At 55.0% G+C, this 27,561-nt stretch overlaps 1 protein-coding gene across 1 annotated transcript; it reads right to left on the bottom strand.

The window, feature by feature from the left end:
* Window positions 1-2,144: 2,144 nt before the first annotated feature.
* LOC131405763 (myosin-6) lies at window positions 2,145-27,561 on the bottom strand. The gene is made up of 37 exons (XM_058540917.1): window positions 27,352-27,561; window positions 25,949-26,092; window positions 25,542-25,698; window positions 25,417-25,444; window positions 25,022-25,133; window positions 24,637-24,729; window positions 23,880-23,943; window positions 23,529-23,627; window positions 22,917-23,020; window positions 22,691-22,829; window positions 20,919-21,187; window positions 20,461-20,631; window positions 19,002-19,311; window positions 18,217-18,287; window positions 17,849-17,936; window positions 17,082-17,199; window positions 16,812-16,935; window positions 16,392-16,528; window positions 14,678-14,933; window positions 14,300-14,542; window positions 13,974-14,150; window positions 13,543-13,688; window positions 13,175-13,265; window positions 10,425-10,814; window positions 9,901-10,027; window positions 9,692-9,810; window positions 9,119-9,315; window positions 8,400-8,583; window positions 8,082-8,247; window positions 7,856-7,980; window positions 6,598-6,906; window positions 6,140-6,343; window positions 5,123-5,248; window positions 4,638-4,913; window positions 3,430-3,525; window positions 2,581-2,715; window positions 2,145-2,215 (listed from the first exon to the last, which is right to left on the bottom strand). The coding sequence occupies exons 1-37, from the start codon at window positions 27,550-27,552 to the stop codon at window positions 2,192-2,194; spliced, it is 5,820 nt and encodes a 1,939-aa protein (XP_058396900.1). The 5' UTR covers window positions 27,553-27,561; the 3' UTR covers window positions 2,145-2,191.

Here is a 27,561-nt window from a genome sequence, read left to right as displayed (position 1 = left end):
AGGAGTGTTCATGGAAATGTTGCCTGGAGCAGGTCGTGGTCCCTTCCCTGGGACCCGGGTGAGCACCGAGAAAGTGGGGGCCTAGACTGAAGATGCTGGAGACATCCCTCAACACCAAACTGTGCTGCAACTCCCGGTGTGCAAGGCCACTTCGTGATGCGCCTGTGGCTGGGCACCCCGAGTTCTGTGTCTGAGAAGGGACAGCCTTCCCGACGTGCGTAAGTGCCCGCTGGCTGTACCTGTGCACACAGATTTTTGGTAGGTTTGAGGCAGGGTGCTTGCTTGGGGCGTGTGTAGAGCTCCCCCTTGTGGTGTGGGGAGGACTCAGCCTGTGGCATCAGATGAGGGCAGAGATTCCCACAAGGCCCTTAGAGGTCAGCTGGTCCAGTGCCCTGATTCCACATAAGAGAAAACAGGCCCGGTTAGGGGAAGTGACCTCCTTATTTGTGACAGAGCTGGGTCTAGAACTCAGTGCTCCTAACACCTAAACAGGTGTGCTGGATACTGTACTGAGCCCCTTGTAGCTCAGAAAAAAAACGGCCCAGCCTCATCTCCAGCTCCCTCCACCAGTGGGTCCACCTTCCCAGCTCGCCAGTGCCTCAGCAAGTATTTCCTGAGCATCGCCCGTGTGCAGACCCTGTGCTGGGCCCCAGGGATTCAGAAGCGACAGGCAGGCCTATCCTTGAGCGCTCCCAGACTGGGGAGATGGGCTGGTGAAGGGCTGCCGTGGCTCCCCGTGGTGAATGCTATGGGAGTTGGAGCTACAGCCTGAGAATCAGCCCTGCCGGGCCCATGACAGTCCCGTGCAGCCAGGACATTCCTGCCCAACCCCGCAGAGCCCAGCATGGCCTAGCTCAGCAGCTCATCTAAGCTGACTTGCTGTCCCCTCTCTCTGTGTGTTCCTGCCCTGAAATACCTTCCTTCTTCTGGGGGGCTCCTTCCAGATGCGGGCTTCAGCCCCAAACCCTACCCTGGAACTCTGGTAGTGGTGCTCTGTTCCCATTGGTGACAACCATGAGTCTCTCCTGGTCTGATTTTTCCTGCCATCCACTTCCTGTTCTCTTGTCCTCGTGTCCTGGATCCTCACCAGGGCTGGTAGCCCCTCCAGGGCTAGAACCAACTGGGTTTTGTGTTTCTCTGTCTCTGCTCACAGTTCTCAGGGCTTTATGCACAGCGCATTCTCAAGACTGGTGACCTTGGAGGAGGTGGGGTCAAGGCCTCAGAGGCAGGATAGAAGGAACTTAGCTAGGGGAGTCCAGGAGATGGGAAGCCAGAAGAAGGGATGAGAAGGTAGTCAGGAGAGCCTGGCCATAAAGCCCAGCAGGGGGCAGGGATTTGCTTGGGGCAGAATGGGGTCAGGAGCAGCCCTGTCCCCTGAGCAGCTGTGTGATCGGGGCCACACTGTTCCTGGCAGGAGCTCAGAGACAGCAGAGTGCAATCTGTGGTGTGTACTGCACATACCCCTGTGCTCGTCTGTGTCTGTGTGAGAGGACAAAATGAGACAAGCCGTGCCCAGCTTTGGTCCACACTGCATACGGGTTTGGGCTCAGCAGTAGCTGGCCTGAGTCTCAGGATGCCCTCATGGTGAGGCGCTGACCCACAGAGGCTAGGTCAGAGCCAGGCCCCAGCTGACTGCACCTGGGGATCACGGGGAGGGAGACTCCCTGTGAGTTACTTCTAGGGGCTGACCAGAATGGGACCAACCCCTTTATCTGTACCTCCACCCCCAGGCAGCCCTGAGCCTCTCCTGATGTCAGTGGGAAATTCATTTTGGAGGGAACGGGTGTCCCAGGACTCCTTTCTCCCCTGCAGCCTGAGTTGAGGGGGGCGGGTGGGCAGCTTCAGCTCTAAAAACCTGTCTCCCAGTGGCTGGAACTGCCCACCCTTCTGTATCTTTGTTTTCTCCACTTTTGAAACTTCTCCCTCCCTCCCTCGTGTGAGTGACTGAGAGGAACTGGGACCCATGGCTGTGCCCCCTCAGGAGGGACACCTCCCTCCTCTGGACCTGGGTTTCCTCCTCTGTGGATGTGGGATGCCTTGGCTCCCACAGCTCTGATACAGGGGCGGGGCCCCCTCCTCCCGGGAGCTTCAGGACAGCTCCTGGCTGGCCGGCAGGAAGGACAGGGGCCCAGGCAGCGTCTGGTACTTGTGTTTATTGTAGGTTAGCAAGAGCGAGGTTCCAGAGGCAGCATCACTCCTCATCGTGCATCTTTTGCTGAGAAAGGAATAAGAGGTGTGAGGGGGCAGCTGCCAAGAGGGAGGAAGGGCATGGCGAGGAATCTCTAGGGCTTTCAGAGGCCTAATGGAGATGACTTTACGGGGAAAGGTTCTGGTCTCTGGGGTCTTGGCGTCCCATTTAGGGGTCCTTGTGGTTTGGTGGGGTAGGACTGGGCTTTCTGCAGAGGTTCCAGTCTGTAGGGGCTGCTCTGAGCAGAAGGGGGGTTATCAGGTCTGTGTGCTGTGGGCCCCGCAGGGCTGTCCAAATATAGGGGAAGGAGTGTCCGCTCGGGGGGGCACTGATGTCAGGGAGTGTGCTGCCGTGGGGGCCACTAGCCAGGCCCGGGGTTGGGGGGGACCCACCTTGGCCCCGATGTCGCGGCTCTTGGCCCGCAACTTGTTGACCTGGGACTCGGCGATGTCTGCCCGCTCCTCGGCCTCATCCAGCTCGTGCTGCACCTTGCGGAACTTGGACAGGTTGGTGTTGGCCTGCTCCTCCTGCGGGGTCCGGGGGAGCAGAGGAGGTGATGGGGGGGTCGGGGGGACTCCCTGTCCCTGAACCAGGGGCTCAATGCTCTCACCCCTCACCTATCTTCATGCAACAGCCTCGTCAAGGGTATCCTGCTCCTGGCTTGACACCCTCCTCAACTCATCTTGCACTCAGAATTCCTCACGGCCACCCGCTTCCCAAGATGAATCCCGCTGCCTGGTCCAGTCCCCCTCAGAATCCAGCTTCACTGCACCTGTCCAGCTCTCTGTCCGACTCCAGTAGACGCTCCCTGACCCCCGGGTTTCCTGCATAGGTGTCCTCATCAATGCCTCACATCCACACTTTTCTGCCCACCCAGATGTCCTCCCCACTGCCCTATGTGCGGTCAGGTCCCCTTCCAGGCCCAATTCCACTGCCACCTTCCAGCCTTCAGCACTGGCTGGCCCTGTGTCCTGCATTAGCAGCTAGGCCACCTTCTCTAGGGCTCATTGGTGTACGGATTATAAGCAGCTTGTGGGCAGGTCCTGAGTCAAATAAGCTTTGCTTTTGTTAACTCAGAGTGCCTGACACAGCTCTGAGCCCACTGGATATGTGTAACAAATGTTTGAGAGGTAAAGTGAATAGCAAACCCCTTGGCCAGGCCGCACCCAGGGGCAGACGCTCATTGGTTCTCACACATAGGAGGTGTGTTGATGAAAGAGTGGAGAAGACCATGAACTCACCGCCTCCTCGGCCTGGCGCTTGTAGGCCTTGACCTTCAGCTGCAGCTTGTCCACCAGGTCCTGCAGCCGCAGCAGGTTCTTCCTGTCCTCCTCCGTCTGGGGGTGAGGGGGGTCAGGAGAAGCCAGTTTTGGGGAGGAGTGAGTGCTATCATCCTTCCCTCCCTCACCTTTCCACTCTCCTCCCCATGCCTTAGCTGCCCCTCCCTCCAATGGGCCTGGTCAAAGAGATGGTGGTGAAGAGTCCATCTCTGATGCCCTTGTAGGTCAAAGGGCCAAGGTCCTCAGCCCAGGATCTAAAAAGCAATGAGGGCTGCAGCTCTAAAGCTGGAAGTATAGGGAGGGGCTCAGAACCAAATGGAATTCCTTCCTCTGATAACAAGGGGACATAGATGCTCTTGGCCTGGTTCTAGAGTGACTAGAGAGGAACGATGAGGAACGCAGAAAGAAGAGGTATTGTCATAGTTCAGATCATTCTAATCTATCATAGCCCAATGTTCTAATATATTGTATTGGGCCAGATTTTGGGCACCAGGATCACTGGCTCCAATGTCACTTGATCAGTCCTATCTTCACATTATCGTATGTGCTCAGATGCCATTTCCATATCTGTCTACAATACATCTGCATCTCCTTCCTGTGCTTCTCATATCCAGCTGTCAAATGGACCAATACCCTCTTTCTCTGTCTTTCCTTCTCAGGCAAACTGTGAAAATGACAGGTCAAGGGCAAAAGCTCTGAGCTACGCAGATGGAGGTCTTAGAACATTGTAGGATCTTCTTTCTTTAAGGCATTCTATCTGTCTTCCCAGAAGTTCCATGGAAGATCTGAATCTTTTCCCATCCTTGACTTTTATCCCTAAATTGCCACACAATGTCCTTCCCTCTCAGGCTGGTAGAATGTGGAAAGATTCCTTGGACTGTCTGAAGCCTTCATGGTAGCACTTCAGGTTATTAAAACCCTGGGGAAATGCTGGTTAAAAGAGCTTTCAGGAGATAGAAGTAGATTCTCCATTCGCTAGAAAAATTCATGGCCTCCAGCCCAACTGACTCCAGAGAATGTGAAAGAAAATTAATCTAAAGACAGCTTCTCAAGGAGCAGGTGCCAGGAGGGCTGGGTGGCATTCCTGGAAAGTGGCTCTGCATGGGCCCATGTGGGCCAGGAGGTGGGGCTAGGGAAGCGCTTTCACATTCACTCCTGATCCCCCGCACCTGGTAGGTGAGCTCCTTGATGCGCCGCTCGCTCTTCCTCATGCCCTTGATGGACTCCGCGTTGCGCTTCTGCTCGACCTCCAGCTCGTTCTCCAGCTCCCGCACCCGGGCCTCCAGCTTCTGCAGCTGCTTCTTGCCACCCTTGAGGGCGATCTGCTCGGCCTCGTCCAGCCGGTGCTGCAGGTCCTTAATGGTCTGCTCCATGTTCTTCTTCATGCGCTCCAGGTGGGCGCTGGTGTCCTGCTCCTTCTTTAGCTCCTCCGCCATCATGGCGGCCTGGGGGCAGGAGAGAGGTATAAAAGAACAGGGGCCCAGGGCCTCTTCTCCCTCACGGATCACCTCTTTCCCGTCCTGGCGTTTGCTCCCACAGGCCCCCAAACCCATGGAACTGCAGTCAACTTGTCATTACAGCACAGTGGCCTGGCCTGGGCCTGGAGCCCTGGTTCATGTCGTTAGGGGAGGGGGGGAGGTGAGCGGTCACTCACGTCCGTGATGGCCTTCTTGGCCTTCTCCTCGGCGTTCCTGCACTCCTGCACCGCCTCCTCCACTTCTGACTGGAGCTGGGTCAGATCCGACTCCATCTTCTTCTTCTGGTTGATGAGGCTGGTGTTCTAGATATGAGCAGAGAAAATTCTCCAACATACACTTTGTCACCTGATTCTACCCCTTTATCCGTAAAGAATTAAAACTGGTCATTTTTAAAAAATAAGTCTTGCTTTTAGTAGATTCCTTGTTTTGTACCTGCTTTCCCTTTTCCCTATGCAAATAGATATGTTCTAGATGTTATATCTAAAATTACTCAGCTCTGAAGAAAGACTTGAAGCAGAAAGGGTCTGTAGTTCTCCTGAGCACTTTAGTAACATTTCTATGCAGGAACATGAAAATATTCCAAGGAAAATGGGACCAAGTTTTTTTTACCAGGACAATATCCTGGAAATGATTATAGTTACAGAAAAACTGTAGTGGAGTAAGGAGGAGAGGACCGGGTCAGTGGAGGATGTCATTCCCACATATACTAGATTATGGAACAAAACTCCCCAGGGTGCTGCAATAGATGGGCACAAAAACTCATTGCAGAGTGTAGCTGAAAACAGTGTGGATGCGATTGCAGAAAAATGTTCTATCGAGAATTTGGTTTGCAAGTAAATGCAGATCATGCTTCTTTAAAGTCCCAAAGTCCCATTTTTACAGAGCAAGCTGGAGGCTGTCTTCTAGATCAAGGATATTGAATAACAGCGTGCAGTCCACTACTTCCAGATTTGTGACTTTGGCAGGCATCACCAATCAATCATGACACTCTTAGCTTTTAAGTGTAGACTCCCCCTTCTCAAGGTGGTGGCTCCTGCAGCCACAACTAACAGATGAGAGTTGGCCCAAGAGATGAAATAATTTGCAATGCTGGTTGGACATGCTCACTCAGAGCAGCTGGTTCAGAACATCTATAGATGTCCTGAGCTCTGTCACTCAGCAGGTTATCTCGTGGTGGCCCCTGACCTCCTCACCTGGGAGTGCAGCAGCTGCACCCGCTCGCTGGTCTCGATCAGCTCCTGCTCAGCCAGCTTCCGAGACCGCTCCGTCTGCTCCACCACAGCCCGCAGCTCCTCCAGCTCAGACTGCAGCAGGGTGTTGCGCCGCTCCACGATGGCAATGTTCTCCTTCAGGTCATCATTGGCACGGACTGCGTCATCCAGCTGGATCTGGGTGTCCTGTGGATCAGGAGGATGGGCATGAGAGAGGGAACCGGCCTCTGGGCCCATCAGAAGACTGTTAACGCCGAACTGGATGCTGGTGGAGAGCCCGTTGCAGTGGCTCAGGAGGGGCCTGTGAGTTGTCTCTGTGACGGCCCAGGGGCAGGAGGGATCTGATGCAGTGAGGGGACACCACTGCCTGACTGGGCCACGTGGAGGCCAGTCCCTTCTCTGGGTGAGGTGACTTCCTGCTTCCAAGAGTCTCCATGTACCTTCAGTAAGCTCTGGAGGCTCTTGACTTGCTTCTGGGCCTCGGCAGCCATGCGGTTGGCATGGCTGAGCTGGATCTCCATCTCGTTGAGGTCGCCCTCCATCTTCTTCTTCACCCGCAGTGCCTCATTGCGGCTGCGCGTCTCTGCGTCCAGGGAGGTCTGTAGCGAGTCCACCACCCGCAGGTGGTTGCGCTTGGCCTGCTCCATCTCCTCGTCCTTCTCTGCCAGCTTCCGCTCGATCTCTGCCTTGATCTGGTTGAATTCCAGCTGGGCCCGGAGGATCTTGCCCTCCTCGTGCTCCAGGGAGGCCTGGGAGAGGGGCGGGGAGAGAGAGTCTGAGGCAGGCAGTCAGGGCACGGGGCCAGGGGCAGGTGAGGGAGGCTGAGAGGATACAGGATGTCAGCCAGGATATGGCCTGGAGAGGAGGAGCTGGGAAGAGACAGGGAGGTGGGACCTGCCTCCCAGCCAACCTGGGTGCTGTGGGGAGGGAGTGCTGGATGCCATGGGCTTCCTCTGTCAAGGAAAGTGTTTGGACCTCACAATTGCCAAGACCCTCCAGCACCAACATTGCGTGACTTCCTGACCCATCTAAAATATCGCAGAGAAGGGAGGGGTTTTTATAACCACACATTCAAAGCTTTATCTTGAAGGGACTTGTTTCCCAAGTCCCTTACCCTTTAGTGAAACAAGTTAGAAACCCCTAAACACAGGACTATCCCTAGGTTCTTAAAAATGAATAGTAACAATAGCTAATATATATTAAGTGCTTAAGAGTGTTACCTCATTTAATCTTCATAATAATCATGCCTAAAATCTTATGAGGTTTGTACAATTAATTCCACTTTACAGATGAGAAAACTGAGGCACAGAGCAGTTAAGGAACTTGCGCAATGACACCGTGGAGGTCCAGAAGCCAAGTTTCTAACTCAGGCCTCTTTGACTGTGGAGCCCATGTTCCCACCCACTGTGAAGGGTTATGGTGATGGCCAGATTGCAACTTTATAAACCTAGTGGGAAACAAAACCTATGGCCTATGATCAGATTGTGACGTTTCCCTTTGTGCAGACCTTGGCTTTGGAGGTGGTCCCGGGTAGTGGGGAGTGGGTAGACAACCTTGGATTAAGAATAAAGAGCTAATAGATTTTTTCTTGGGGTTAAGGTCACCCCCAAGTGAGGGAGAGTTGGGGAGTCAGAGACAGTAGTAGGGGTGGGCAGAGGAGGGTTCTAGGCAGGGGTGTGGGCAGAGCCAGGCCCTCACCTCGGCCTCCTCCAGGGCCGACTGCAGCTCCAGTTTCTCGGCCTCCAGCTGCTTGCGGATCTTCTCCAGCTCGTGCACAGTCTTTCCTCCTTCTGCCAGCTGCTCAGTCAGGTCCAAGATCTCCTCTGGGGGTCAGGGGGCCAGAAAGCTCAAAGCCTGTCTTTTCCCTGCCCCAGTGTGGCCCTCCCTGCCTCACCCCTCCCCGGGGTCTCGGGCCCCAGCGCACCCTGGAGGTTCTTGTTCTCCCGCTTGAAGGTCTCCAGGTGCTCCAGGGACTCCTCGTAGGCGTTCTTGAGCTTGAAGAGCTCCGTGCTGAGGGAACGCGCCTCCTTCTGCGAGGACTCCAGCTCCGACTGCGACTCCTCGAACTTCTGCTTCCACTCGGCCAGGATCTGCGGACAGACGGGCTCACTGCGAGCCCGCAGCCCCAGCCTGCCCAGGCCCCTCATCTGGGCTCAGCCTCCTCCCCCCCCCGGAATGTCCTCCTTGGAGGACACCGGCCCCCTCCTCTGCCCCCTGGCTGCGGCCCCCAACCCTAGCCCACCTTGTCGAAGTTCCTCTGCTTCTTGTCCAGGGCGGCGGCGGCCGCATTGGAGCGCTCCACGTCCACCATCAGGTCCTCGATCTCATTCTGCAGCCGGTGCTTGGTCTTCTCCAGAGATGAGCACTTGGCGTTGACGGCCTCCACGGCCTCCTCGGCATCCTGCAGCCGCTGGGCCAGCTTCTTCCTGTCCGGGGCGGTTGGGTGTGTGTATGTGACTCCACCTGGGAACAGCAGGGCCTTGGGACCACTCCCCTCCCCTGGACTACCAGATGAGAGGCCCCTCCCCACAGCTCCTTGGGACGCTGAGCAGCCCTTCAGGCCGGGGAATCCCACCCTCGAGGGAGCCAAGGCTGCGGGTGCCTAGAACAGAGTTTCCTCCCGACATCAGCAGCATCTGTGTGGCAGACCCCACCTTTCCCCACCCAGGCTGATCGTCGATAGCTCCTCTGACCAACAAGCTTTTTGCTCGTCTTATACGTGAGCATCAGGTATAACCCGGGCCAAAAGCTCGCCCGTCACAGGAAGTGAGTCAGGGCCAGCAGAGTTCACTCAGAGCGCAGGATCCAGACTCCCTTTCGAGCACCTCTGTCACCCACCATGTCTCTCTCACCCTCCTCTCTCCCACCTCGAATCTTCCCATGCCCACTCTGCCTGCCCCACTCCAGGTCCTCTTGCTCCTTCTTCTCTCAGAATTAGGGTGAGGGCTGCCCGGGACTCACTTGGCCTCCTCGAGCTCCTCGGTCCTCTGGATGGCATCTGTCTCGTACTTAGTCCTCCACTGGGCCACCTCTGAGTTGGCCTTGGACAGGACGCGCTGCAGCTCGGCCTTGGCCTCTATCTCCTCCTCGTACTGCTCCCGCAGCAGGTCACAGTCATGCCGGGCCGACTGCAGTGCGTGGGCCAGGGCGTTCTTTGCCTGGGGAAGGCGGGCACCAGGCGTTGGGCTCAGCTCCCTGGAAGATGGGAGGGAATGCCCTCTCCCAATTCTCCAGGTCCTTTTCATGTCTACAAACTTCACCCCGGCCCCAGCCTCATGCAGGGTGAGGGCTGAGGTGGAATCTCAACGTTTTGGAGTGGCTTCCTAGCTTGCCCATCCAACCTCCTTACACGTAAGAAAAGAGGCTTTAGATGACTTCTGGGTATGGCTTAGCTGAAGCTTAGAAGAACCTAGATTGGAGGTCTTTCCATTACAGAGGCCTCTCTCCAGCCTCCAGGCTCCATTTCTGGCACTGACGTTAATGGCCCCAGGGCCACCATCAAGCCCATCCTATTGCCCCCTAGCTGGGCCTCACCTTGCCCTCCTCTTCCAGCTGCCTCTTGAGGTCCTCCAGCTGCTGGGTATAGGAGAGCTTGCCTCGGGTCAGCTGGGAGATCAGTGCCTCCTTTTCCTCCAGTTGCCGGGACAGCTCACCTGGAGGTGGGATTGAGGGTTTGTGGGCCACAGAATAGGGCAACCAATGCCCTATCTGGGGCAGGTGCAGGGCTGGTTAGGGGCACCCACCATTCTCGGTCTGCAGCTTGGCTCGCTGGGTGGTGAAGTCGCTGAGGGAACGTTGGGCCTCTTCCAGCTTCGTGCGATACTCATTGGCCTGGTCCTCCAGCGTCCGGGACACCTTCTCCAGGTTTGTCTTCAGGCAGGAAGGGACACAGGAAGGGTGAATGCGGGAGGGGCTGGAGTTGTCAGGGAGAAGGGACTGGGTCGACCAGATGAAGGAAAGAAGGGCCAAGGTGGGGAAAGCACAGAGGGCAGGGGGTGAAATGGGGTGGTGCTGGAGGGGCACAATCTGAAGAGGGCACATGCATTAAAGAAGGGAGGGATGGTGAGGAGATGGGGACTGGGTGGAGAGTGAGGGAGGGGCAAGGGAGAGGGAGAGAGAGAGAGAGAGAGAGAGAGAGAGAGAGAGAGCAAAGGGTGATGAGGGGATTGAGAATGATGAGAGGGATGGCAGCTAGAGAAAGTGAAGGAAGGCGCACTGTGAGGCTGTGAGGGAGAAGAGAGTGAGGAGAGGTGAGCGGGCAGCCCACCTTGGCCTTGATGATCTGCTCCATGTTGGAGGTGACATCGTCCAGCTCCAGCTTGAACTCACTCTTCTCCTTCTCCAGCTTCTGCTTCACGCGCTGCAGGTTGTCGATCTGCTCGCCCAGCTCGGCCACGCTGTCGGCGTGCTTCTTGCGCAGGGCCGCCGCGGTGGCCTCGTGCTGTAGCGTGGCCTCCTCCAGGTCCCGCCTCATCTTCTGGAACTCAGCCTCGCGCTTCTTGTTCATCTCGATCTGCACGGACGTGGCCCCGCCGGCCTCCTCCAGCCGCTCGCTGATCTCCTCCAGCTCCCGGGACAGGTCTGAGCGCAGCTTCTCTACCTTGGCCCTGGCGGTGCGCTCAGCCTCCAGCTCCTCCTCCAGCTCCTCGATGCGTGCCTGGGCGCAGACACAAAGGTCTCAGACCCACCTCCTGGAACCTTCCCTTAGAGCCCCCTCTCAAGGCTCTAGAAGACACCTGGCCCAAGCGCACAGGTTCTGTAGAACAGTAGTTCTCAAACAGGCAAATTTTGTGCCCCAGGGGACGGTTGGCAATGTCTGGAGACATTTTTGATTGTCACGACTTGAAGAGGGGGTGTTGCTACTGGCATCTAGTGGGCAGAGGCCAGGGATGCTGCTAAACATCTTATACTGCATAGCCATCAATAGGAATTTGGTTGAAGCCAAATCTTCAAGGCATTTCTCAGAGGCATCTCGGACCCAGTCTGAGACTCTGCAGCCCTGAATCCTGAGAATCTGCGTTCAGAGGAGGATCTTGGGATCCCAAGAGATCCTGAAACTCAAAGATTCCACAGATTCACTAGGCTCTGCTCTGCAAACCATAAGGCAGGAAAGCGGGTGCTTGTATTTTACAAATATTTGCAACAATATGCCTCAAAACGATCAAAAACTTTTGTAATCTTCAGAGTTAAACCACAAAGTCCAGTCAACCATATTCCTCACTCTCCACAGCTTGCTTTATTGATGCCCAGGGCTGGGTTCCAGCTTGATTGTTCCCTTCCAGGCCAGGCAAGTGCTAGCAGGGTGCTCGCCTCTACATCACCCTCTACCTCATTTTTCTGGCCTTAGCCTTGGCCGTGGCTACCTTGGGAGAAAGTCCCATCTACCGTTTTGATCTGTTGTCTGACTAGCCAGGAGCCACGGGGAGGATGCGTGGGCTCCCTTCATCTGTGGTTGTGGACAGTGATAACGGAATGTGTTGGGGTGGTCCTGGGAGCAGGAGAGAGACGACCACCATGCCTTTGCTCCTGGGATGGAGAAGGTGGGACTGTGTGCAAGAGCTTGGACAAGAAGAAGGAGGAGCCACAGCCCATGGCCAAGGCCTGAGGGAGATAACAGTAGTATTGTTCTGGGTCCAAGAGTCCAAGCTGCCCAGTGCCAGGTAGAAGAACCTGGGGATGTCCTAATATTCTGGCTAAAACACAGAAGGGGCACCCAACAAGACGGGAGGGCAAATTATCACTGAAGGAAGACCAGCCCCTGAGCAGCCCCCAGAGAAGTAGAACTGTGTTCATGCATCACTTGTAGACTGGGCCATGGGCCCCAAATGCTGAGGGGAGATCAGCTCTCTTCACCAGCTGCAGTCTGACCCGAAAATGACAGGATAAGGCCCTGCCCCCAGTAGCTGAGTGCCTGTTGCCCTTGGGATCACTATGTCCAGACCTGGCCATGCAGCTTCTGCAGATTTGAAATGGGGATGACAGTACCTGCCTTCCTTGTGTCCAGGGCTCTTCTGACAAACACAGGACCAAAAGCACATGAAAATTTAGGGTGCATTAAAGGTAAGGGAGACTATGGCTGTTAATTTAATCTCCTTCTGCAGTGGGAGGAGAAAGCCATGGGGAAGACAAAGGAACACCTTCTTGCTAGTGGCTGGCTGACTTCTCTAACGTGGATTATATTACAACGACATTTATACAGAGCTTCCTAGTTGACAAAGCGGTTTCCTACACATTATCTCCTCTGGTCTTCTGTAAGGCAGGGGTTATTAGTCCCATTTCATAGATGAGAAGAGAATCTGCGGCTCAGGGAGGGGAAGTGAGTTGCTCAAGGTTGTGGGAGTTGACTTAATCATGGGTGCTACATGGGGTCTCAGCCTGGGTTAGTGGCTGGGTCAGTACCTGGGAAGAGTATGAACAGAGCACCCTAGAGGATGGTGCTCCAGGAAGGTCCTTCTCAGTCCCATGCAGGGGAGAGAAGTGTCAAAGGAAGGGTTAGAGGAGATTCGAACCCTAGTGTTTGTCCCAGAGCAGAAAACCCCTGAGGCAGAGCACAGTTCAGAAAAAGAAGCCCTCGGGCCGGCCCCGTGGCTTAGCGGTTAAGTGTGCGTGCTTTGCTGCTTGCGGCCCAGGTTGGATCCCGGGCGCGCACCGACGCACCACTTCTCTGGCCATGCTGAGGCCGTGTCCCACATACAGCAACTAGAAGGATGTGCAACTATGACATACAACTATCTACTGGGGCTTTGGGGGAAAAAAATAAATAAATAAAATTATAAAAAAAAAGAAAAGAAAAGAAAAAGAAGCCCTTTCAGTAGGTATGAGTTCCCCCCAAAATAGCGTTGCTGAAATAAGACATTATTGCCCTAATGGGGGGAGGGGGGTGTTCCTAAGTGCCTGTGAGTCAGGGCCGGTGGGATCTCTGGGGTGGCCTGGCTTTCCATATGCCGTCTAGAACCCTAAGCAGCTCCTGCAGCCTCAGCCGCCTCAGGACAATTGAGTGCCAGGGAGGAATTTCACCTGGTTTTCCTTCAGTTTCTTCTGCAGCTGAAGGGCCAGTGCCTGCTCATCCTCAATCTTACTGTTCTGCTGATTAATTTCAAACTCCTTCCTGGAGGAGAAGGGGGGTGACAGGTGGTCTTCTTTCCTCTACACCCATGTCTTCTCTTGCCTTGGCAAACTATCACCCATACCACACCCTCCACCCCCGCCCCTGCCCTGCTCCGCCCCGAGGGTGAAGGTGGAGGGCTGTAATTGACCTCTTGTTCCCACTGTGCCCAGGGCAACCACAGCCAAGGTGGGGGCGGGGGTCGGGGGGCAGCACCCTGTGCTTTAACTCTCAGGGCAGGTGCCTCCATTAGCCCCTCCTGGCCACTGCAGGCTCCTACTTCTTGAGCTTTTCTTCCAACTGCAGCTTATCGTTCTCCAGGTCCATGATGCTCTCCTGGGTCAGCTTCAGGTCGCCCTCCAGCTTCCGCTTTGCTCGCTCCAGGTCCATGCGTACTTTCTTCTCCTGCTCCAGGGATCCCTCCAGCTGGTGGAGAGAAGAAAACGAACGGGGTGTAGAAAACTTGAGTTCCACAGTGCATGCTCTTCTGCTCCCTTCTAAGCTCAGTCCAGTGGGATTGGAAGTCAAGCCAGCAAAGAAATCTCTGCAAGCACAAAGAATTCAGAGACCCAGTTCAGGGAGGAACTGCAGAGAGCAAAAACGCCATAGGGGTCATAGAGGTTAGTTCTAAGGATCAGGAACTCCTTGGCCATTGGTGTTGCCTGCAAAATCCTGACCTGAGAGAGATGGAGCATGGTTCTTATTACTCACATCATCCACCTGCTGCTCCAGCTTGACCTTAGACTTGGTCAGGGTGTTGACCTTGTCCTCTTCAGCCTGAAGGTCATCCAGGGCCTGCTGGTGGGCCTCTTGCAGAGCCTTCTTCTCCTTGGTCAGCTTGGCAATGATTTCATCTAGCCCAGCCATCTCCTCTGTCAGGTTCTTCACCTGCCAACCAAGAACCCTATTCCTTTTAGGTTCAAAGGTCACTAGCCTGGAGACACCTATGGGGACCTCCAATGCCAAGGAGCAGGACCACACTCTAGTCTGGGAATCCTGAAAAGACCTGGGCTGGAGCTAGAAGCAGCTGCCCTCACCTTGTTCTCCGTTGCATGCTTCTCCTTCTCCACCTTGGCCAGTGTCAGCTCCAGGTCATCAATGTCCTTCTTGAGCTCAGAGCATTCGTCTTCCAGCTTGCGCTTCTTGGCAGTGAGCTCAGCGTTCATCTCCTCCTCGTCCTCCAGCCTCTCAGTCATCTCCTTCACCTTGGCCTCCAGCTGGATCTTGTTCTTGATCAGCTGGTCGCAGCGCTCCTCCGCATCATTGAGGTTGTCTTGTTCCTGGAAGAAGAGGAGAAAGAGGAGAGCTGATGATTACAGAGAGGAGAGATCCAGGGTCTTACTCCCTGGTGATGAGATGGGCTATAATCTAGGGGGTGGGAGAGGAGAAATGAAGAGACAATCACGTGGTCTCACCGCCTGCACTTGGAGCTGTAGGTCGTTCTTCTCCTGTAGCAGGGACACCATCTTTTCCTCCAGCTCCTTGCGGCGAGCCTCGGACTTCTCCAGCGTCTCTTTGATGCGCCCAAACTCCTCCTTCATGGTGGCCATCTCCTTCTCTGTCTCTGCGCTCTTTAGCAGTGGCTTGATCTTGAAGTAGAGCTTCATCCAGGGCCAGTTCTTGACCCCCATGAAGGCCCGAATGTTCCACTGGATTACCAGCAGGGCATCCCTGGCAAGGAAACATGCAGGTGGGGAGGAACGCTATGTATGAGCTCTTTCCAGTCATGGGGCAACTGCATTCAGCTCCCAGTCCGTCTGAGCAAGTTTATAGGCATCTGAGGGCAGGAGCCCTGTCTTGTAGCCTTGACATGCACCCCACCCCAACGTTACCACATTGAACATGGAATTGCTCAATAAATACTTATTAATTGATCAGTTCAACAAAAGGGCAGTTTATATCTTCCATACTGGGGTGTTAGTAGTAATGGAAGCTGCCAGTTACAGCGTGTCTACTGTGTTCGGTGTTTCTAATCTCATAAGAACCTCAAATATGTTAAAAATTGTGATATTTTACATATAAGAATGTCTATAATATGTATGTAAGTTATGAAGCATGAAACAAAACTACCATCTGTGAACGTATCACTCAGACAAGAACTAGAGCATTGCCAGCACTGGTTCTACCTGCCTGCTCCTCCCGCTCTCCTTTCCTGGTGCCCCCAGAAGCAGCTACTACCCTGAATCTTGTGTTTTTCATTTCCTAGCTTTTTCAAAAAATACTTTAACCATATATATATATATCTTTAAACAATATGTAGCCATTTTTTTAATTATTTCTGAACTTTATAAAAATTGCATCACACTATGTGGATCCTTCTGTAACTTGCTTTAGTTTGCTCAACAATATGCTTTTATATTATACCAGGTAGTTGTAGTTCCCTCCTTTCATTGCTTTACATTATTCCACTGAACGACTATCCTACTATTTACCCGTCCCTCTGCGGGTGGAATTTGGGTTGTTTCCAGGTCTTTGCTATTTTGACCAGTGCTACTATGAAGATCCTCTTTCATCCCATGTTGTACACGTGTAGGAGTTTTGCTGTGGGAAGGTACTCAGGAGAGGAATCAAAAGGTATGCAATTGTTCATCTTTAAAAGATGATAAATTCTTGGGCTGGCCCCGTGGCTTAGCGGTTGAGTGTGCACGCTCCGCTGCTGGCGGCCCGGGTTCGGATCCCGGGCGCGCACTGACGTGCCGCTTCTCTGGCCATACTGAGGCCACGTCCCACATGCAGCAACTAGAGGGATGTGCAGCTATGACATACAACTATCTACTGGGGCTTTAGGGGAATAAATAAATAAAATTAAAAAAAAAAAAGATGATAAATTCTTTTCCAAAGAGGTTGCACTAATTTACACACCCGTAAGCAGTAGGTCAGATTTCTTAATTTTTGTAAACCTAGTGTTTTAAAATGGTATCTCATCAGTCTTAACTTGCATTTCCCTATGGGAATTTTATTTTTTAAGAATTCAAAATAGGACCCAGAGTGGTAAAGTCACTTGCCCAGGCCAGCTGGTAAGTGGTGGAGACAGGACTTGAACTCTGGTCTTCCGACCCATGCTAGTTGGCACTGCTTGTCTGCCTCTCACATCTCTGGGAGCCCCTCTCTCTTTCCTTCACATCTCACCTGCGCTCCAAGATCTTCTTGAACTCGATGCGCATGAGCTGGCCCCGGGACTGGGCCTGGATGCGGGTGATGATGCGGCTCAGCCTCTCGTCCCGCATCTCCTCCAGCAGCCCCAGCAGCCCCGCCTTGAAGAACACCTGTGGGCAAAGAGTAGAGCCCAAGGGGCCGCAGCCTCAGAGAACGGTAGCCAGGGTGGAGGAAGAGGGCGGGAGACCCTGGTTGAGCTCTCAGGGGACCCATCACCTGTGCATCCTAGACCTGAGAGTGAAATGTGAAAGACAACAGAAGGGAAGCCTGGGGTCCAGCTCTTGGGTTGGAAGGCGAAGCCAGGAATCAGAGGTCTGCCTTCTGAACTCCCAGCTGCCCCACTCAACATGGCCGCACGTCCTGCGAATCCACCCCATGGGGCTCTAGACTCACCTTAGTATGGCCAAACTTGTACTGGTTGTGGTCAATGTCCAGGGAGCCCAGCAGTTTCTCTGTCCCTTTCCTGCTGTCAATGAACTGGCCCTCGGGGATGGCCGCTGGGTTCAGGATGCGATACCTGGGGAGGGAGGTGCCCGGAGTCACCCATGTTCTGTGCTGATCTGCTCTGCCCACAGGGTTTGGGGCAACCTGCGGACTCCCCTCCCCACCAAGGCCACCCAAGCTCCCGCTGTTCCCTGAGCCCTGGGGTGCCGTGGTACCCACCTCTGCCGGAAGTCCCCGTAGAGGATGCGGTTGGGGAAGCCCTTCCTGCAGATGCGGATGCCCTCCAGCACGCCGTTGCAGCGCAGCTGGTGCATGACCAGGGGGTTTTCCATCACCCCTGCAGCAGGAGGGAGAGGAGAGGGGTGTGGAGGGACAGCACTGGACTAAGAGCCAAAAGTTCTGGGTTCCGATCCTGGCTCTGCTACTTATTAGCTGAAAACCTCAGCAAGTCAGTTAATAATGATCCTTTATTTTTTTCACTTTTTTCTAGCCATACTTTTAAGAGTAACCAAAAGGCTTTCACATTCTTAATTTTATATGGTTTATGCCTATATAGGCAGTAGCCAGGGAAGATGTACCCCATTTTCTAGAGAATAAACTGAGCCCAGAGGGGTTAAGGGACTTGACCAAGTTCACTCAGATGATCAGAACACAGCCAGCCCTGGAACCCAGGCCCCTGAGCCTCCATCTCCTTATCAATCAAAAAGGGATAAACAATGCTTATATGTCTCATTGGGGGTTGAAGGGCACTTGTGAGGTAACATCCATCAAAGTGCTTACTCACTATCCTGAGTTACACATTCCCACTGTTAGGTAGCACTGGGGGTGGGGTGGGGGGGTGAGGTAATTTGTGAGACCTCATGGGGGACAGGAGGAGAATAATGTGGCTTGGAGGGCGCCGTGGCGGGTGATGAGGACAACTTAGAAGGCCCTGTCCCTGCAGCAGTGCCACTCCAGCAGTGGGCCTGCCCGAGTCTGGGGCTCACCTGGAGACTTTGTCTCATTGGGGATAATACAGCGCACAAAGTGAGGGTGGGTGGTCCTCAGGTTGGTCATCAGCTTGTTCAGATTCTCCTGGGGGTGGACGAGAGTGGGAAGTCAGGAGCCATAGGGACCGTCATTTTTGTTCCTGAGCCCTGGGCCCCAGACGCCTGTCACCAGCACCCTCCAAAGGACAGGGAGCTGACATAATTTATGACATGAGCTCAGACTTGTGCAGAGTTTACATGCCAAAAATGACCACGTAGCTCTAGCTTCTTTCCTCCCCAAACTCAGAGCATCAGGTTAGGGTGGTGCAGCCAAAGGGCTAGGCCTACCCATCACAGGTCTGCTGGCATCTCTAGGCCCTTCTTACCCGGTGGAGGGCCGACACCGTCTGAAAGGATGAGCCCTTTTTCTTGCCTCCTTTGCTTTTACTGCTATCCCCTAATAACAAGAGAAGGAAGGATGAACAAGAGCTTGAAGATGGAGGAGCCCTTGGGCAGGTGCAGGGCTCTGCGGCTCACTGGCTGGGTGACTTGCCATGATTTACCCTCCATGTCTCAGTTTTCCCATGAGGAGGATAGGAAGTACCTCTAAATGGTGTGAAGAAGATCGGATAAGATCCAGCATGTAAGGTCCCTGACCAGCACTTGCCACAGAGCAGGCATTGAAATAACATCGATGTTCTTCCCTCACTCTCGCTTAACCCCACCTTTATTCTTAATCTTTCCACTTTCTACTTTTCTTCTTATACTTCATCCTCTTTCTTTCAGTCCACATCTTTTCTCTTCCTTCTCTGACCTAGAGGCTCATCTGTTCTACCATTTCTTCAGCGATCCTCTCAGCATTTACTGAGACCTCCTGCAGGCACGGCGCTATGCTGCGCCTGGTACAGAGACGCACTTGCCAACTCACTGACCTCCAGTTGCTCACAGTCTTGAGGAGATATGTGACACATACACCAATACCCATAATACCAAGTGGAAAATGGCGCTTTCACAGAAGGGGTCCAGATAGACTGCTGTGGGACCTCCTGACCCCCATCCCGGGTCAGCGGGCTTCCTCCTGACTCTAGACTCAAGTGCTTTGAAGCAGTGGGACCCTGGCCTGTTGCACCTCCAAAAGTGCTCTGGCCTAGTGCAGGGGCTGCCCTCTTACCAGCATCGGCGGAAGTATACGTGGCGAAGAGTGTGGCCATGAGCTTGAGGGAGGACTTCTGGTACAAGCCCACCACAGTCTCATTGAGGGGGTCTTTGTTCTTCTCCAGCCAGCCCAGGATGTTGTAGTCCACGGTGCCAGCGTAGTGGATCAGGGAGAAATGGGCTTCCGGCTTCCCCTTGACATTGCGTGGCTTTTGGAAGTTGTGGGACTTTCCCAGGTGGTTGTCGTACAGCTTGGCCTTGAAGGTCATGTCGGTGGCCTTGGGGAACATGCACTCTTCCTCCAGGATGGACATGATGCCCATGGGCTGAGAGCAGGGTGGGGAAATAGAGAGAGCATCACTGAGCGCACTCCCAGGCTTCCAGAGCCCCACCATCCAAGAAAGGAAAGACTACAGCCCAGTGTAGCTGACAGGCCACAGAGAGCCTCTTGTCCCAATATAGGTAGCCAATGCTCCTGGAATTAACCTAAATCCAATTACATTCAGATCTGGCCTATATAACCTCTTTCTGCCCCAGTGAACCCAGCAAAGAGCCTTGTACTCCCAATCATTCTGCAAGGCCCCAGTGGCTTCACAGCACAGCCCCTTCTTCCTGGATGGCTCCCTGCCCCTGAGTGGGGTGAGGGCAGGGACAGATGTATGTCAGAGGTGCCAGACTGCAGGGCAGCTAAGACCTGTGTCTGTATGATGGTAACAATTCTTCAAGGGATGGTTCTGCACAACATCCTGCTCTTCAGAAAGTGTGGTGGTTCTTGACTTTTCTTGGGGGAAGAATCCTATTGAGAATTTGATGATGCCAAAGACTCCTTCTCCAGAAAAATGCAAGTGTACACACACACCCACACCCACACCCACATGCTCTTTTCCATACAGTTTCAGGGGACTCTGAAGCCTCTGGAAGAGCAGCGCCCTGGATCACCACCCAAAGCTTGTGGGAAGCTCCCGTTTTCTGAAGGGCAGTGGCTGGGCTGGGTGATGGTCAGTTACTCTGGGCTCTGGCTGTTTCAGTAATGTGCAAAGGCCCTCTGAGAGCAAGTCAGCACCGGGAGCCTCCCGCCAGCTCTGTGCTACCTCCTCTGGTCCACAGACAAGAGCAGCTGAAGATGGGCTTATTCCCAGCAAACAGGAAGAGGATGTCTCTAGTTTCAGCCTAGGATCTTCCCATGAATGACCCTTCTCATGGGTGTTAGAGGGACCAGGAGCCATCTCCTTCACTACATCCCCCTCTTAAGACACTGGGAGGTAACCACCCTACAGGACAAGGTCTCAGGTCCTGGAGAGAAAAGGAAGGGGCTTGTCCTGTATAGCCCGTGACCTCACAGCGGGTGGAAGCTGAGCCTGGAGAGAGGTTGGGGATTCTGGGGACGCTAGTTTCTTGGGTGTAGAAGGGATGGGCTGCCATTTTGTCTGGGATGGTAGGGGCCGGGGACACAGGTGGTGGGGCTGAGGCAGCACCTTCTCGATGAGGTCGATGCAGGCCTGCAGGTCCATGCCGAAGTCGATGAACTCCCACTCGATGCCCTCCTTCTTGTACTCCTCCTGCTCCAGCACGAACATGTGGTGGTTGAAGAACTGCTGCAGCTTCTCGTTGGTGAAGTTGATGCAGAGCTGCTCAAAGCTGTTGAACTGCAGGGGGAGTGAGGGCGGGAGTTGTCAGGTAGGCAGGGGTCCGAGTAGCCAATGGGGTCAGCCCAGGGCTGTGCCCGAGCCCAGCAAGAGGTGTGGCTGGTCCCCTCCCATGTCAAGACAGGGAGGGAGAGCCCCCCTGAAGTCAGGACAATGACTGCCTCCGTCACTGCTGAACCCCACTGCCTTTCCTGCGCCTGGCCTACAGCTGGCTCTACAAAGGTTGTTACATGTGCGAATGAGTGAGTTACTGTTCTCCCACCCCCAGGGCTGCCCCCACCACTCACATCGAAGATCTCGAAGCCAGCGATGTCCAGGACTCCTATGAAGTACTGCCGTGGCTGCTTGGTCTCCAGGGTGGCGTTGATCCGCGTCACCATCCAGTTGAACATCTTCTCGTACACTGCCTTGCCCAGTGCCCCGATGGAGTAGTACACCTGCTGGACATTCTGCCCCTTGGTCACATACTCGTTGCCTACTTTCACCCGAGGGTGGCACAGCCCCTTGAGCAGGTCAGCTGAGTTCAGCCCCATGAGGTAGGCGGACTTGTCGGCGTCTGTTGGAGAAGGAAAGGAGTAAGCAGGCACTTTCAACAGACCCTCCTTCCCCGTCCCAGGGCCAGAGCCTTTCGGATGGCTTACGTCCAAACCCCTCTCATTAAAGATTGCAAATCAAGGCCCGGACCAGCAGAAAACTTGCTCAGGGTCGCCTTGTGCCCAGGGTCACACAGCCAGTATGCACCCGAGTCAGGCTGGAACCCAGGCCTCTTCATCAGCCCAGGGCCTCCCACCACACACAGCTCCTCTAGCCTCCATCTTTACATCTGCTGAGTGTCTCTGGACCAGGTCCTTCACCAGCATTGCTGTAAGCCTGCCCTCACTGCACCCTCTCGTCTCTCCAGGGCAGAGACTGGTTGATGGGACCAGCTGTGCTCTGCTCCCTGCCTCCTTTTGTTCCCCAACCCAGGACGTAGCTCAGGACCAAGAACGCTCTACGCTCAATGCACGTGTCCACCAGTTTGACTGGCTGGGAAATCAAGGTTCCTAACAGCATGTTGGACAGCCACCCCCCTCGCAACTCCAGCTCTCCAAACGTGCCATCCAACATACCATCTCTATTTAAAGGGAATTCATTTGGTGTAATTTCAAGAGTTTTGTGATAACGTGACATGCTATCACGAAACCCAGGCTTGGCATTTTGATCTGGACAGACACAGAGAGAAGCGGTCCTTGAAGGTAAGTCAAGAGGAATGTTCATGAGCATTTGTCTAGCACTGTTCACACCTTTGCATCTCCTTCTGAAAAGATTCTTGCAACAGCCCCAGCTGGGAAGGACTGTAGCTCCATTTCACTGAGGAGGAAACTGAGGCCCAGTGAGGTGGGGAACACAGCAATGCCCTGAGCTGTGTCCTGGCCCCTGAGCTGCTCCTCCCAAACAGAACATGGTAGAGAGCCTGCCAGGGGCTCACCCAAGGGCTGGGCAGCTTTCTACCCTGCATTAGTGATGGGGATGTTCAGAGCTCAGGGTCTGTGCTTTCCTGGGCTGGGTGAGTCTTGGGCACAGGAGGAAAAATCTCCAACTCACTTCTGGTTGGTGCAGCTGGAGTTGAGAAGTTGATGGGATTGTGGGGGCCCCCTCTCTGCTCACCTCTCCCTTGTCCCCGCACCTCCCCAGCCCTCACACCACCCACCCACCCCATAAGCCTCAGGTCCTCCGGGAGCCAGCCTGTCACGAGAAAATGGGTGGCCAGAGGCCTGGCTAGGCTCCAAGGGAGGAGAAAGCCTGGAGGCAGGGCCCAATGGGGCCGGGTGGGGGAAGAGCCCACCCCTGGGAAGAGGCACCACCCCCTGACCACCTGCTTCTCACACTTCTGGTTTCTTCCCACTGTCTCTGTCATGGTCCTGACAACCCAGCTGGAAACCTAACTCTTTAAGAATTGTTGAAAGGCCCCTGTTCTGGATGTAGCATGGGGGACCCTGCTCCCAGTGGACTGCCTTTGGCCCGACAGGTAAACCTGGCACCTCAGGCCTTTCCAGCCCCTGCCTCCTGCCCCTCGAACCTTCCGTGCCATCTGGCTCAGCCTGCTCCTCCCGCTGCTTCTGCTTGAACTTCATGTTTCCGTAGTGCATGATGGCGCCCGTCAGCTTGTACATGCCAGCTTTCTCCTCAGGAGTGAAGCCCAGCACATCAAAGGCGCTCTGGGACAGGGCGAGAGAGGCAAGGCGGGTGGTTGGAGCGGGTGGCCCGGGAGCCCTCGGGAGCCCTCACATTGCCTCTTCACTCACATCCGTGGCCATGAGCTCCTCGGAGTCGTCGATGGAGGCCACAGACACCTCTCCCTGAGACACGAAGGCGTAGTCGTAGGGGTTGTTGGTGACCAGCAGCATGTCTGTCCAGGCAAGGGGCAGGGCAGGGGACAAGGGGGCAGGAGAGGGTGGGGGATGGGCAGAGAGGGGTCGGGAGAGGGGCAGGGGGAAGGGAGGAGAGGATCAGAAGCAGAGAGAGAGGAGGAGAGTCAGCCAAGATGAAGGAAAGAATCCAACAGAAATGAAAAGGTAGGAGGAGGTGGGGGGACCCAAGGAGGGAAGAACCAAGGTCCTGGGCTAAAAGGAAGAGGGAGGGTAGTGGGGGAATAACACCTGGGAGGAGAGGAGGCAAATAATGAGGAGAAGGAGGAAATCTACAGGCAGGAGGAGAAGAAACACGACAAGGAAGGGTGGAAAGGGAGCCAAGGGGAGCCGCAGGCAGGTCCAAGGTGGGGAAGGAAGAGAAAGGCACTGAGCAGATGCAGGGAGGAAGGTGTGCAGGGGAGGCAGGGAGACGAGGAGGGCGCCTGCCCTGCACACAGACGGGCTTGGCGTGGGCTGTGGGGCAGCAGGGGCATCGACCCAGCTCACCCAGCAGCTCTGGCTTCTTGTTGGACAGGATCTGGTAGAAGATGTGGTAGTTCCTCTCAGCCTTCAGCTGGAAGATCACCCGGGACTTCTCCAGGAGATCTAAGGTGAGGAGGGGGGAGGAAGAAAAGAGAGAAGATCCAGTAAAGCGTGGAGATCAGGGGACAAAATTTCCTACAGCAAGATAGAGAGAGCCAGGGGAAAAGACACGGTTTAAAGAAAAAAGAATCCTAAAGCCAGGAGGCCAGTGTAGGCAAAGAGGATGGAGGGGAAATGATGACATAGGGCCGTCCAGCTGGGGAAGAAGGCAGGGGTGGGGATCTGGAGGGCAGGCAGGGCTCCCTGCGTACTCACAGGTCTCTATGTCTGCAGAAGCCAACTTGCCAGTGGCTCCGAAGTGGATCCTGATGAATTTCCCCTGGGGCGGATGTGACAAAGAGTGAGGGAACTGGACAGAAGGGACAGAATGGGGATCTTGGACCTCAGTGCAACCCAGAGTGCCCTGGAAATGTGAATGACCTATTCGGTGTCCCAGTTTAGTATGAGACAAACAGGGAAAGGATGCCTATCCCCACACACCAGCAGGGCTCTCCGAGCAGACACAGGGTACAGGATGAACACAGATAGAACACCTCCTGTTTGTACTCCCAAAAGGATTTTATATAGTCCTCCCAATAAACAGCAAGTAGATATTACTACCTCTGTTTCACAGATGAAGGAACTGGGGCTCAGAGAGGTGTGGGGGCTTGCTGGGCAAGTGGAAAGCCAGGGAATTGGCTCCAGTGCCTATGCTCTCTTCCCACTTCCATTGTGTAACAGTCATAAGGAAAATTCTAGAAAATGACTGAAATCAGCTCCATTACTTGGCTATGGAACAGCTGTGGTGACTCAGGGTCTCTTTTCTTGGGTTCCCAGAACTCATGGAGCCAGGCTGAGTCGGGAGGGTTTGGAGTGTGTGTGTGTGTGTGTGTGTGTGTGTGTGCGCGCTCATTGATATCCCAAAGCCAAATAAAGTACAATCCACTGGATGTGCCGACTGTCAGCAAAACAGCACCCCCCTTTTTTTGTCAAGGCCAGATGAGGCCAGTTGGCAGCGGTCAAGGGCACTCACGAAGCGGGAGGAGTTGTCGTTCCGGACGGTCTTGGCGTTGCCGAAGGCCTCCAGGGCGGGGTTGGCCTGGATGATCTGGTCCTCCAGGGTGCCCTGCGAAGGGAGCAGAGCTGAAGCGGTTCATCTTCTGTCCACCTCCAGGTGGTGGTGGGGAGGGCAGGGGGCTGCTCTGGTCCTGGGGAATGGGGGTGGGGCTGGATGGACTGCTGGTGGGTCTGAGGCTCCAAAGGGCCATATTTGGACCTCAGAGTGTGTCTCTCGCCAAGAAGGTCCTCAGTACTGGGCTCAGTGGTGCTGTCCCCACCTCTCCCCAGGACAGGGCTAGGGATCACCTGGTCAGGATGTCCCCAGACTGTCTCTGCTGAGCCTGTGGCCCACCCCTCACCTTGTTTACATTGACATTGTCCTTCTTGCCACGGTCACCTATGGCTGCGATGCTGGCAAAGTACTGGATGACACGTTTTGTGTTCACAGTCTTCCCTGCCCCGGATTCTCCACTGGAGGCAATGGGGACTGATCAGAACCCAGATTCCCACTGTTCCTCATTCGGAGCTCAGCATGGACCCTCCTCCCCGAGAGTCCCAGCCATTTGACCTCCTCCCCCAGGGCCCAGCTCCCTGCAAAATTGGCCTGTCCTCATTGGTCACTCCGGCACTCCTCTGAGAGCCAAGCACTCCTACTCCTTGCAACCACAGCCTTAAACCTTTCCTCCTCTCTGCACCCCCAGGAATCAGCCTAGGTCTCCCCCAAGCCCCTCTCTGGGTGACGGCGCTCACTCACGTGATGAGGATGGACTGGTTCTCCCGATCTGGAAGAGAAAAGAGGAGAGGCAATGGGTCAGGGCTGAGGGCCCAGGTCCATAGGTAAGGGGCTGGGGGGGCGCAGGTCATGGCCGGCGGGCTCACCTGTCAGCATGTACTGGTAGGCATTGTCGGAGATGGAGAAGATGTGGGGCGGCGCCTCGCTCCTCTTCTTGCCCCGGTAGGCGGCCACCACCTCCGCGTTGTATACCGGCAGCCACTTGTAGGGGTTGACAGTGACGCAGAAGAGGCCCGAGTAGGTCTGGATCAGGAGACAGGGCAGGCATGAGAAACTGGAGGGGAGAGCCCGGGACAGGCGCTGGCTGCAGGCAGGAGAGTCCCTGGTCACCCCAGCTGGCTCCTCTCTTTCTGCAGCTGACCAGGGGCAGGGAAGGGTGGGGGGAACCTGAGTCCCTTGGGAATGTTCCAACTCCCTCCCCTTGAGAGAGTTCCCTGGCCTGCTTTGGTCTCTGTCCAGCCCGGGCTCCCTGCGGTGTGCAGGACACACTCACGTAGATCATCCAGGCCGCATAGCGCTCCTTGAGGTTGTACAGCACCGCAGGCTCATGCAGGAAGGTCAGCATGGCCATGTCCTCAATCTTGTCGAACTTGGGCGGGTTCTGCTGCAACACCTGGTCCTCCTTCACGGTCACAGTCTGGGGAGGAAGCATGGGCAGTCGGTCAGGATGACCACACTCCCACCAGGACCTTGCCAGTCTGGCTTGCCAGCCTCGCCCACTTACCTCCTCCCAGAACACAGCCCCCACTCCTGCCTTGCTCCCCAGCTCTTCTGTGACCGGTGCCCGGCCCTACCCCATAGCTCCTCCAGGACACCTTCCCCAAATGACTTACCCATCCACTGTCTCTCCCATCCTAGGGACTGTCCCTGTCTTGTTAGTATCCCAGACTGTGTAACCGTGGGCATCACCTTTCAGTCTCTGCATCAAGTGTCTAGGGGCAAACTCAGAGGGGCTGGCAGCTCTCCCATCTGTATACACACATCTTACCCTGACCAGAGGCTGTCTCTTGGGGGCAGTGCTTTAGGGCAAACCTTTGCCCCTACTGGAAAAACACCTCTCCCTACTACCCTCCACTCCCCATGGGTCATTGTCGGTGTGGTTTGATTGGTGCCACAGAGTTTGCTATGCCCTGACATCATTAGTTCCTGCGGGTAGATATTCTAGAATTTTTTTATAGTGGAGGAAGCTGTGGCTTGAAATAATTAAATGCACTGTTGGCACAGTGGCCAGCCAGTGGCAGAGCTGGGATCAGAGTCGAAGCCCCCAGCGGGTTGTGGCCTGTTATTTCACTCCTCCAAGGGACACAACATTCAGTCAGTGTGTGTGCGAGGCAAGCGGTTCTGAGCTACTGCTGGTGACCAGTGGCGATTCTCAAGGCTGGCGTGAGGGACCGGGGGCCGGGGACCTCTGAGTGCCAGTCACCAGCCCAGGACTGAGTGTTCAGGTCAGGAGTTCCCACTCTTTGTGTCCATCTGGGTCTAAGAGTTTGCTTTTGGCTTGGCTGAGGGCGATTTGGGAGAGTCGGTCCAGGGAGGAAACTGAGGCACAGAGAGGTGGGATACAAGTGTGAGAAGGGAGCTCCATTTGACACTCTGTCTGTGCCTCTTTATGTGCAAGGCCCCTCTGAGGAGGAAAACAGCTGAGGCCCCCGCCAACCTCCTCTCTGGCAAGGGGTGTGCATCCTTGGGCTGGCACCTGGTGCGCCTGCTCAGGTCCAGCTGAGAAAGGTCCGAGTTCCCACTCAGATGCTGGGCTTTTCGAGGGGGGCATGTCCTGCACCTTCGATGGCTTTGGCTCTTCTCCAGGGCTCCTCAGTTCCCACTGTAAGTGGCTCCACCCCTGCACCCTTCCCCCCAAACTTTCCCTCCCCTCCCTCGATGCTGTGCCCCACACACCTTGCCACTCTCAGTCTCAGCAGTGACCTTGCCCCCCTCCCGGGACAGGATCTTGGCCTTGACAAACTCCTCTTTGTCATCGGGCACGAAGCACTCAGTGCGGATGTCGAAGGGCCGGGTCTGGGCCTCCAGACGCTCCTTCTCTGACTTGCGGAGGTACTGGGCCGCCGCCCCAAAATCAGCCATCTGGGAGTCAGTCATCTTGTTGCT

The sequence above is a fragment of the Diceros bicornis genome, chromosome 5 (assembly GCF_020826845.1).
Source record: "Diceros bicornis minor isolate mBicDic1 chromosome 5, mDicBic1.mat.cur, whole genome shotgun sequence".
Classification (NCBI taxonomy): Eukaryota; Metazoa; Chordata; class Mammalia; order Perissodactyla; family Rhinocerotidae; genus Diceros; species Diceros bicornis.
The sequence above is the reverse complement of the archived record's forward strand: the minus strand, read 5'-3'. Positions and strand labels throughout refer to the sequence as shown.